We start from the raw sequence: 12,212 nt of genomic DNA, 5'->3' as shown, positions 1-12,212 counted from the left end.
AGAGGTGCTTATATATGGTATTTTGTACTCTGAGAATTCTCTCAAAGAAAAATCTTCTCTTAAAATTTCCATTCCAATTTTGGTTCCTAAAACCAAAATTTCATTATTAGATAATATAAAAATTTTCAAATGGTGGTGCCCCAATTTGGCGTTTGGCAGATACATAGTCGTCAAAGATAGTAAGTTTTCTTCTTTGTAATTTCTGTTTTTATTTCTTTTATAGCATGTTTAGCCATATAATTTAGTTTATGTACTTTTTTTTGACAATGTAATGGTATTTTTAAATCCCTATTAAATTAAATAATGGTTATGTTTAAATCTTTCATTGCTTAGGGCTCTCATCCCTTCAAGTGAGATGTTTTTCATTCTGAAACTCAAATTCGAGACTCAATGTATGCACTTTTTAATCCATTTAAGGTGGATGAAGTGGAGCTAACAAGAACATTGAAAAGTTAAAATTCACTCTAGAAACAACTAGATTGCTAGTAAGATTAAGAATGGAGCTATTCAATTTCTTGAACAAAAGAAATTAGAAACTTTATAGTGGCAGCAGAACAAGAACATGGAAAAAGAAAAGTAAAATTCACTATATAAACTTACTACATTGGTTGTAGGACTAAGAATACAATTATCCAATATGTTGAACAAAAGAAATCAAAATTCATAGTGGCAGCATAACAAGAATATTGGAAAAAGTAAAATTCACTCTATAAGAATAAGAAGTGAAGGTACCTTCCGAAAGCCAACCATAACTATTGCGAGAAACATAAAGCATCGAAATCATTGATGTTGAAGAAGTTGCAGAATGGAATGGAAGCATGGACTCAATGCTGAAGCCATTTCAATTAAAATCCTTCAAAGAGAGTGAAAAACAACACATATGAGAACACTCAACATACTTTTTCACGCATCTTAACTCAACTCAACACACACGCTCAGTAAATGATAGTAATAAAATAATAAATATACCTGCTCAACTTCTTTAATTGTTGTGCAATAAATGATAGTTGTGATGGAAAAACCAAGCACTAGAGACATGCAGCAACATAATTTAAAGGATCATGCTTTACTATATATGCATCTAAACGATTTAGAAGTTAGCATACATCTACTATGCGATGGACTTACCTTAAACGAAAAGCCAAAAGGTAAACGATGTTCTTACCTTTGTAGTTCTGAACTTCTTCTTTAATCCAACGCTTCTTTGCCTGAATATCACGAACAAGGACAACCACCAAGCTAGCCTACTATGCTCAGGACCAAGAACGGAGCTGTAGGATTCGGTTATGCGAAGAGAAATTTAGAGAAAGATGGGAGTGTATCGTTTAGGTGTTCCTTTTTTTTTTAAAGATAAAACATCATCTCTTTCTCATTCAGTAATGAGAAGTTTTTATATGAAATTTACATGCAAATTGCATGTAAATTATTTCATATATAATCAACACCTAATCAAATCATTAACTCTTAATGAAATTAGTGGCCTTAAATTCATAATCGGCTACCACATCGCCGACTAACATTTAGTAATTAAGAAATTAGTCAAAAGGGTATTTTGGTCATTTGACCAACTAAGTCAAAGTCAAACTTTGACTTTTTAGTCAAAAGTCAACTTTTTGACTTTTTACTAATTTTCCCGTATTGACTAATTCTAACCTCTTGACTATGAATCCGTATTCATTTCTCTAAAATTCAAATATATTTGAATATAAATCCGGTCAAAGTTCAAAATCAACATGTTGACTTTTGACCGTTTTCTAAACTTTTCAAGCTTTTAAATATGAATCTATATTCATATTTATTTAAATCATATTTAAACACAAAACTTAAAGTTTATTTCTACCGACTTATATCTTATATATTTGTCGATTTCTCTCTCTTATCTTTATTTGAACAATTCGAATTATTTCAACATACTTGTTCTTAGTTGAATCCATATGAGCTAGTAGGGGAGCCTAATGGACCTATAGATCATAGACTCCAACGATCCGAGATTAACTGACTAAACTCTTTTAGACCATAGTTAATCAACATTCGTCAACTAAAGATTCATTCCACTAAAGACTCTTAATTGCACTCCCCTCACTATATATATATTTCTGTCCACCTGATATAACCATGATGGGTAAGTTGATCCTTCACAGGTTGTTCGTAATCTTGGCTGGGTCAAAATACCGTTTTACCTTCGAGATTACATCTTGCTCCTTAAGACCCACCGATCCACTATCGAACAATTGGTTTAAGATTCAACCTATAAACCAGAATCCTTCTCGGGCCAATGAGAAGGTGGGGCCCCTTGTTCAAGACTTGGATTTAGTCTTTAAGGGAACAACCTATCTACTATCCCATAAGTGAGTAGGAGTGAATTCCATCTTGCACCCTATGTCCCTAGCTACCCACTCGGTCTTACCCTTGAAATGGGAGACTTATTGGACCAGCGATGTTGAGTTGTCCTCACCTATGCAGATCTAAGGATACTACCGAATGAACAGAAGTTCATAGTTAGCTCAGGATTAAGATTAAGTTACCTAGGTCATCATAAATGAAATAGTCAGTTTACAGTTTACGGTGTTATAACCAAAGTGACTATTTTGTGGTTCTAGTCTTATGCAAACCATTTACATAGGACGCTCCCACTCCCATGTCTCTATATGAACGATTCAGGATTACATCGTTTGTACTTACTACGGAGCGGGCCGCATCCATAGTGTTTATCCAGAATAAGGTGCCCAACCTTATTCATACACTATAGACCATTTGGGCTATTAACTTGAACTTAATCCATGTTTATGTCTCTACATAAAGTTCAAGTATATATGACAAACTAGTAAATAGCCTCGAGACCTTAATTTATTGGTTTTAAGATTATAGCATTCAATAATAAATTATATTGAATCAAATAAAAAAGTACGAGTTTTAGGACACAAAATCCAACAAGTTGAACCACCAGAGGCTACATACTTAGAGATATCAAGCACAAGCTCATTGATGAATAATTGACCCAACCATGCTCTCCTCTCTAAGCTATATGATCTTTAATTGTCTATAAGGAAAAGGGAAGTCCATATGGGAAACAATAAACATCATCATTAATCAAGAAGGTAATTTGGTATATAATGCTTCCTGCTAATATAAGGTCCAGTTAAAGATTTTCAGAAGACCAACATACCACCTTGAAGTTTCCAGCCAAAAATCCAACACTAACTCCCCAAACCAACCAAATTGCATTTCACAAAGCAACCTTTCTTAATCATTGTTACCTTGGGAAAGTTAGGTCTTACTACTTTAGGCATAGATTTGTTTTGTCAAAAAAGAAAAAAAAAGTCAGCCTTCAAAACAAAGAATTTTAGGCACAAATTACTACAAGAATAACCTAAAACCAGTTAAAAGAAAACATACTTGTTCAAGAATGAAGGCAAACCCTCTAACCATCTTAAACTTCCCTCTACTGTCGATAATTGCCACCTCGCGTCGGTGCTCTGTCACTGGATTCCTAGAAAACTTGTTGATGGAGCTGCCACTGAACGACCCCGCTGTGAAACCGAATGGAGTCGCTGATTGCTTGCTTATGGTTACGTTTGAGTGTGCTACTTCGACTAACGACGTCAGGGGAAGTTTATAATTTTTTAAAAATATATTTAACTTCTCTCGATGCCATGCATAACGGTGTCAGGAGTTTCCCTTTAAAATCCATTTTTCAGATCTGTTGACAAATCTAAAAGGAAGCTGGAGAGAGAGAGAGAGAGAGATTTCAAACTTTCGAAAGAGGAAGAAGATTTTCGTCGCAATCCACCATCTAGTCTTCGCCGTCAATCTCCGTCGTCTGGTCTTCACATTCGCCCGTCGCCCCTTGCTGAGGTAAGCCAATCTCTTCTTTTTTTTTTTCTTTATTTTGGTTTAGGTATTAGAAATATAATTAAACTTGTGATTTTTTTTGTGAATTTGTATCAATAATGTTTAAACTTTATTGTGGATTTGTTGTTGATTGTGTAAATTTTATTTTTATTGTTGATTTTTTGTTATTGTTGATTGTGTAAATAATGATCCTTACTCAGAATGGTTACCACTCGATTCAAGAAGTATTCATCTGGTATCTCCTCCTCCAAAGACCCTTCGGCTTCTGCAGTTCAGAAGCAATGGATCCCACAGCTTCGAAGTTGACAACTTCCTCGAAAGGGAAACGGTACAAAGGAATTTCGACTAAGCATCCGTATAAGAAGGTATGCAAATCCATTCCGTCGGGTGAGTACAATACAGTTTCCAGTCCTGAACATAGCTCTCATGCAGAGGGATCGATAAATCCTCCGTAGCCAGTTACAGTTAAGGAAGAAGTTCTTGAGTTCTCCTCACCCCAGAGTGCTCGTCCTTCTGTATCTTCGTCAGTTCCAAAGTCATCCTCGAGGCCTAAATTGAGGGTTTCTGTGGAAACTGTGGTATTAGACTCTGACTCATCAGACAGTGACGACAATGTGATCCTATCTACTCTTCTTCACCGTACAAGAAGCGCATGTAGCAATCAAACTACCTCTCCTGCAAAACCTCAGGCAAGTGGTGGTGTGTCTCCTAAGGTAGCGTCGCCTCAACCTAGTGAGCATACTAAGTACTCCGGCACTCCATCATCCCAGGCCTCTCCCAAGACGGCTCCGCCCTGTGAAGTGGATGATGAGGATGATGATTCTGATGATGAAGACTATGCTCCAGGGATGGAAGAAAAGACAGAGGCGGAAGCCACGTCCACATCGACTGAAAACCAGAGTGCATCGCTTGAAAAGGATCCATCTGATCACCGATCAACTGAAGAACCGGGTTAGTCCTCAATCCCTTGATCAACTGAAGGACCAAGTGAGTTTTCGACCCCTGTGTCCACACCAGTGCATGTGGCATCCTCCTCTGGCTTTCGGCGTCCACCTACTAAAGGACAACGAGTTGTTTCCACCAAGGCTGGAAGGCGGAAGGTACCCCCCAATGTGCCGTCCGTACCAATTGATGGAGTATCTTTTCACTCTGAAGAAGGAACACACAAATGGAAATACATGTTAAACGACGAATTGCGGATGAGGCTAATATTGCTGACTGATACAACTTTTGTCCTGTCATACTAGAACTGATACGCAATGCCAGACTTCTTCGTACTGTCTCTGAGGTTGGTCCGTTTTATCCGCGACTCATAAGGGAGCTGATTGTGAATTTACCCTCAGACTTCAATGATCCAAGTGCCGACGAGTATCAAAAGGTACATATTCGTGGTGTGTGCTTCAACGTGTCTCCTGAGCTTTTGAACTCTTATCTGGGTATCATTCTGCCTGCTGACTATGCGGTTTCATATCCCACTCCTGAACGACTAGCTAAGGAACTTACCGGTGGAACAGTCCCAGTATGGCTAGTTGATGGGCAGTTACCAATTGCCTCCCTGACGGTTAAGTATTCAATTCTTCATCGAATTGGGATCACTAATTGGATTCTGTCTATGCATGCCTCCACTATTTCGACATCGCTGGGTCACTTTGTCTACCTTGTGGGCATTGGGGTAAAAGTGAACGTTGGAGAATTCATCTTCAATCATCTTCTGCGGCATGTCGATACATTTGCCATCCACATTCTAATATGCTTCCCGCGAATTTTGAGTGGCTTTATTCTGGCTCAGCAGTCGACCATTCTGACTCCTCTGGATATTGTAGGTTCAGCACCTCGGGTTATACCACTTAGTATGCGCCTGTTTCAAGGGGCTCACTTTCCTGATGTTGCTGCTGAGTTTGACAATGCTCCAGGCAAAACCAGTACTCTCTCTGTGTCACTTGCCAATCGGCTGCTGCAAGCTCTTATTGCTGAATCTCGTGCTCTGACCCGTCAAATAAGTGAATTAACCGATTGCTGCACTGTATTAGATGCTGTCATCCGTGACCTTCGACGTGCAGCTTCTGGAACTACCCCTCTTCCGTCTGATTAAGATGCCTGGGCTTTGATTGTGCATTCAAGCAGGGGGAGTTGGGTTGGAGTTGGCTTCAGTTTTTTTTTTTGTGAACAATAGTTTCTGTTTTTTTTTGCTATATCAGTAGTCTCAGCAGTCTTTATCTTTTGCCACATCAGTAGATTCGGTAGTCTTTTTCGTTGCATTCTGTTTCCTCAACGATCTCAGAATGGTTCAGTTGCTTTAGGTCAGGAGGTCACAACTCTACTTGCTATATCAGTGTACAACTTTTTTCTGTTATTCACTCCATTAATGAAATATGTGTTTTTCTTTAATCTGGGTACTATGTCCTCTGATTTCGACACTCGGGAAGTTTTAGTTAATCTGGGTGCTTGACTACAGAAATAAAAGTCAGTGGTACCAAGGGGGAGCCTGTTAAGCAAATTGGTCTCACATGATTATTTCTCCTAACAACCAACTTAAGATTTTCCCCTTAAAAATAGAATTATGTTGAACTAACAAAGTGGACTCAAGTGGTTAAGATTTTCTAAATTAGTTACTTCCTAAGGAAGCATCATCAAGTATAAATAGTGGAGTTTACTAAGCTTCCGGGGGTGGTTTTTGATCGAACTCTGAATACAAAGTAACTTGGCCACCATTGAGAAGCTCTACAAAGTCGACGTTGAAAACACCCTCAACCAATGCCACCATTGAGGGGAGCCTTATGTCGTTTATTATATAGTTATGATCATTATGATATTCCATAATTTAGTTATGTCTTGAACAAATTGGAAAAACAGCACAAAAGCTAAGGATCATAGTGTTGTTTCTCCAGTCATAACTATGCATTCAACTGTTATTGTATTTGTCATTAATACAAGTCTCTATCCTGGGCGAACTGCCCCCAGATGTAGATGCGTATTCATCGAACTAGGTTAACAAACCTCATGTGTTGTATTGCCTGTTTATCTCCCTTGCACTCTACTCTTAACATAACTGAAACTACATCTGTTGCTTATCTCGACCACCGTTCATATTTCACACCTATTATCAAAATTAAAAAAAATTAAAATTTAGAACATATCGTTTGTGGACTTCTCGATGCATTTATTACTCCGAGATTATATTAAAATTTTGATAAAGAAAACTAATATAATATTTGGTAAAAGTATATAAATTTGAAAAAAAAACTGTAAACATATTTGAGAATACAAAAATCTTTAATTACTAGTATTTATATAATTTCACATCGAAAACAATCAATAAGTTAGAAAAAGGAATGGTCGATCTTGTTGTAAAGATGCAAAAGAGGAGAATGGTAACGAAGCAAGAAAGGGGTATGTAATATTTAAAAATACTATTAATATCACAAGATTATATTACATGGGGAAATGTTTTTTAAGGAAGGTACACGACTTCCATACAGTCACGTTCCAATGAAAGTCGTCTTCAAAAATGCAAAATCATCCTATTTTTGACAATAGCTTGTTAACTACCATATATTTGTCATTTCTTCTCGACCTACTCTATTTTTGTCAATAATTTTAAAAAACACTATATTTCTCAAAAATTTTCCAAAAAAATGAACAAAATACAGTAGACAACCAATGTTAAAATTAATTCTCACTAACCACCTTAATTCAATCAATCAACGGCTACATCTTCAGGTATCTTGTTTCCTTTTATCAAATTACCATTTTTCATTTGCTTTCTTTTACGTTCTTCAGCTTCAAATGGAAATTTTCTCCAGTTTAATTTTTGGGTCATGTTTTTTTAGTCTTTGTCATTCTCTAAGCTTTCCCAAGATCCACTCTTTCTTTTCAAGCATAGAGCCTCAATTCTCTCCATTGTTGAATAAGAAACAAAACATCGTATATACAAGAATATATATATCTAATAAGGAGAGAAGAGAAGAAAAAATAATGAAATGAGGAAGATTTTAACTAATTAAGGTGGTGAAGAAGAAACAAGAAGAGTGTCGTCCACAGAAATTTCCAACACGTCATCCAAAGTATTAGTAGGCATAACCAAGGGTCTTTCTACTCTTTGCATCTCCCCATTGCCATTCAACAACATCTCTTTCTCCAAATGGCAACAATAAGTTTCAAAAGCCCTCGAACTAACTGTCACTCCAAAATCCAACAAAAAAAGCATCTCTAATTCCAGCTTATTCAACTCTCCTTTGCTCACCCCGCCCACTCGGGCATAAAATGCGTTGTTATAGTGCCTGTCAATCATTTTAACAAAATGTCATTCCAAATAGACTCTCCAAAAACAAAATAAATTAGACCAAGAAGAGGTATGAGTTGAAGACTCTCACACGTCGTCAAGCATCTTAGATGCAACCATGACACTTGTGACGAGAAGGCGATGAACATTCAAGGAGATGACAAGGGAGTCGGGGTGTCGATGGATCAATCTATCTATGTATACAAATCCAACCACGAGACAAGAAGGGCTACAATTGGTGTATTTGTAAATTCTCTCCAAGTACTTCAATATAGAGATGGTTGGGGCTCGGACTCCATGGAACGCATTGAAGCTGTTTCCTAAATGGTTAGAGGAAGAGCTGCAGCAGCCCAACTCTTCAAGCTGTTGGGTTAGCTCATTTAAGAGGCGGTCGTTACGAGCCACCAGCCGGTCAAGGACGAAGGCTAATATGATGAGTACTCTTGGGGTTGGCTCGGCTGCATTATCGCCCTCGGCTCGCCCCGGAGCTGCGAAGTCGTTGCCTGTTAACATTGTTGGAGAAATTTGGGTGTGTACTGGGTGAGAAAGGAGAAGAGAGCTTAATTAATGGGGTATTGAAATTGTAGATAAAATGAGATGGATTTTCTTTGGACATCAAGCATTGGTGGATTTGGTGGTTGTGACTTTCTAAGTAGTTTGTAAAATCGGAATTTTCCATCTCATCCAATCTGTTCGGTACCATTCAGAACTCTGTTGATTTTACTTTTGTAATAGGGCCTATCAAAAGTTTGTGGATATGAGGTGTGGGGTTAGAAAAGGATAATACGTGCAACGACCCGGTTGCATCCAATTTAATTAAAACTCCCTGTGTGCTAACTTTTAAATTCCTTTCATTCTAAAATATGATTAAAAGTGTGTTTTCTTTTTATGCAGGGAAAGAGTAGGGGATTAAGTTTACAGGTGGGAATCATGGAAATAACAAATATAAGGATAGAAAAAAAAAAAAGCAAACTGTTATATGTTATTTTGATTTATGGCAAAACTAACTGCCATAAATATTTTCTACTCTTTTTTGCCCGAATTTAACCCTGCATGGATGACAATTGTCCATATACAAATACAATGTATTTGTTAAGATAAAAAATCAAATAAAATATCGCATATCATGAATATAGTGTATTTGTAAACACACTTATTTATGATAATTCTTAACCTGACTGCTGGATATTTTTTTTTCAATTCTTTTTTGCCTGGCATACCCTTTTACAAAGGACAATTCCTTTCCTTGCATACAAATACATGTATTTGTATATGTCATAGAGTACGAATATAGTGTATTTGTAAATACATCCACTTTTGGTAAATCTTAACTAAACCAAAAAATTTTTTTCTTGTTGCATAAGATTTCACCAACATCCCTTAGTTTTAGTACCCTAATTATTAGGATTTAAATCAATTAATTCACAATTTTTTATATTTCATATTATTTATAAAAAATTTATTAAATAATACATATTACAAAATTTTAATAACAATTTGAATCTACAATTTATATTATCCCCTAAAATCGTCAATTTGAATTCAAATTTTACCTCATATCCCTAAAATAACACGGATAAATTCAACTATTTCGCATTTTTTATTCTCCAAGCTATTTATAAAAAAATAGACATAAATTATACATAATACATATTTGATATTTATTAACCTTTTGAGTTTAAAAATATATATCTCACCCTAAAATAGTTAGTTTTAATCTCAATTTTTAACCTTATTTTTAAATCCTATCTTTACACTTTAATTTTAAATAGTTAGTTTGAATCCCTAAAATTATGATTAAGATACTAAACTTGAATTTGCAGATTATCATCCCTAAAATAATGCTAAAACTACAAACTTCAGCATTTTCATTTCTAAATTTTGTTGATTTAAAACTAATTTTATAAATAATACATAATATGGAATTGTTATTTTGAATTCAAATTTTATATATTATCCCTAGAATGATGCAAATATATTTACAAGATTATGGAGTTTGTTATATTTTAAACAATTTATTAAATGACCTTAAATATACCTCAATGGCATTTTTGTAGTTAATTGAATCTTATTATTAAGAGAATCATACTTCTCTCCTTCCATGAATTTCACCGATTTGAAAGACAACGTCTAGAAAGTTTAAAGTGGGACGAGATCTATATGAAATCGAATTTTCAAATCCTGCGCGAATTGGCAAAGATTCTCACTAATCAACCTACTTTCAATCGCAAATTCCTCCGCACGATGGCTGTAATCCGAAGAACTGACGGAACGACATTCCTAGACTTTGCTTTTTCGACGATCTCCTTCATGAAAGATGCGTATTGCCCACCAAAGATGTGTACTCTCCTCCTCTGTTTCTACAATTTGTCAACGTCGACTTGTTTCCTATTCAAAGCTTTCATTTACCAGAAGGAGTAAACGAGCTCGAGTTCTGGGTTCTGTCCCAAATGTGCCGAAGCATGTTCTTCAAACCAAAAACTAGCTGACGGCAGCGACGACAAGATCTTCGAGGATGGTGAGGGAGTGATTTGAGAACCCGGAGCAAGACGAAAATTCCAAAGTTTTTGGTTAGATGAGCTAACAAGAAGAAAATCCAAAGACTTTGAAAAATTTGAAGGAGATGAGCTGGAAGCTCCAATAGTTTCTATAAGATGAAAGTTTGATTTTGATGTGGTAATCATGTGTTGGGAGTTTGCTTTTAATTATAAGGTATTTGTAGTTTCTTGAATAATTGTATTTAAGATTCAATTTTTTTCAGTTAGTAGGAACATTTAGGACATTATTTCAACAATTAGCTTTCCATATTTTCTGATTTTGCTATTTTATCAATTTATATAAGAATTTGCTATTGATTCAAAGTAAACCTTCTATTTTGTTATTCTCATTTACAACTTAAGTTTTTGATTGATACATGGGCTTGATTATTGAATTTAAAATCTATATTTCTTAGTTCTCTATTTATAAAATTTAATAGACCTATTTAGTTTTGAGTTTTTCAAAAATAGGTTTAAAACATTTTAAAAATATTTTCTGTTATACTTGTATGATATTTAAAATTAAGAAAAAAATAGTTTTAGAAAGAAAATATGATTTCTAGAAATTATTATTTAATAATTTTAAATGTCATATAATTATTTAAAATAAAAGTATGAAGTTATTTGACAACCTTTTAAACTTATCTTTGAAAACTTGGAGATTTAAAAGATACATTTAAAAAATTCGGAGACCAAATGAGTCTATTATTATAAACCTGAAGACTAAAAATATAATTTTTTTAAAACTTATGAACTAAATATACATATTCTTCAATACTTCATAACTAAAAAGATATTTTTCTGAAAAAATGTTTATCTTGCAAGATTGAGTCAATATCTAAATTAAAATAAACATTTTTCAATTCTCTATTGTGTCTTTCCACCTCTAGTTTCCATTCTCTTTTTTTTTTTTTTTTGTCTTTCCTCGAATCTTCACAAGAGACTGAAATCAATAATATATACTTTTTTTTAAAAAAACATAGTTTTGAGACTGGTTGTTTTTTACAAATTCTCTATTTTCAGACTTAATCCAAAAGGGGAATGGAGATCAAAGACTAGGGACTCATTTGATTGACTTAAAAAAGAAATGTTTTTTAAAATTTCATTTTTATTTAATCTTCAAAATCTATTTTGTATGGTTATAAAATACTTTAAATTTTTTTCAAAATGATTTATTTTTTAATTTTTAAATTAAACTTTAAAAAATGTATTCCAAATCTGCTGCACCTAATCATTTGTTGCTAAAAAAAAAGAAGATATTTTGGGGATTTGATGAGTTTTGGCTTATTAATACTTGATTAGACTTTTAAAAAAGGTTTGGCCACCCATTATAAAATAATTTAATTTTAATAGTAAACAATATTGAAATTGTATATGTTTTTTTTTTCTATTTGAAGTATTTAGTGAGAAGTTTTATCTTATAATTTTGCACACAAAACATGAATTAGTTACGAGTAGTTACGACTCATACACTAACATATTATATATATATATATATATATGTATATGTATATATATATATATATATATATATATATATA

The 12,212-nt window shown here is 34.4% G+C and overlaps 2 protein-coding genes across 2 annotated transcripts; one reads left to right on the top strand and one right to left on the bottom strand.

The window, feature by feature from the left end:
• Positions 1–3,406: 3,406 nt before the first annotated feature.
• On the top strand, positions 3,407–5,944 carry LOC107991438 (uncharacterized). Its single transcript, XM_051079205.1, has 5 exons — positions 3,407–3,579; positions 3,699–3,855; positions 4,053–4,217; positions 4,308–4,803; positions 5,100–5,944. Exons 1-5 carry the CDS (start codon positions 3,407–3,409, stop codon positions 5,942–5,944), a joined length of 1,836 nt encoding a protein of 611 aa, XP_050935162.1.
• Positions 5,945–7,825: 1,881 nt separating this feature from the next.
• On the bottom strand, positions 7,826–8,839 carry LOC103495936 (cyclin-U1-1). The gene is made up of 2 exons (XM_008457612.3): positions 8,226–8,839; positions 7,826–8,132 (listed from the first exon to the last, which is right to left on the bottom strand). The coding sequence occupies exons 1-2, from the start codon at positions 8,645–8,647 to the stop codon at positions 7,853–7,855; spliced, it is 702 nt and encodes a 233-aa protein (XP_008455834.1). The 5' UTR covers positions 8,648–8,839; the 3' UTR covers positions 7,826–7,852.
• Positions 8,840–12,212: the final 3,373 nt, after the last annotated feature.

The sequence above is a fragment of the Cucumis melo genome, chromosome 11 (assembly GCF_025177605.1).
Source record: "Cucumis melo cultivar AY chromosome 11, USDA_Cmelo_AY_1.0, whole genome shotgun sequence".
Classification (NCBI taxonomy): Eukaryota; Viridiplantae; Streptophyta; class Magnoliopsida; order Cucurbitales; family Cucurbitaceae; genus Cucumis; species Cucumis melo.
This window is presented reverse-complemented; position numbering and strand designations above follow the sequence as displayed.

Excerpts from the sequence above, each read along its gene's own strand:
- LOC103495936 (XM_008457612.3), bottom strand. The coding sequence starts at position 8,647 with ATGTTAACAGGCAACGACTTCGCAGCTCCGGGGCGAGCCGAGGGCGAT. Across the intron at positions 8,133-8,225 it reads TCTAAGATGCTTGACGACGT|GCACTATAACAACGCATTTT; the intron begins GTGAGAGTCTTC and ends AATGATTGACAG.
- LOC107991438 (XM_051079205.1), top strand. The coding sequence starts at position 3,407 with ATGAAGGCAAACCCTCTAACCATCTTAAACTTCCCTCTACTGTCGATA. Across the intron at positions 3,580-3,698 it reads TTGCTTATGGTTACGTTTGA|ATCTGTTGACAAATCTAAAA; the intron begins GTGTGCTACTTC and ends TCCATTTTTCAG. Across the intron at positions 4,804-5,099 it reads CCGATCAACTGAAGAACCGG|AACTGATACGCAATGCCAGA; the intron begins GTTAGTCCTCAA and ends CTGTCATACTAG.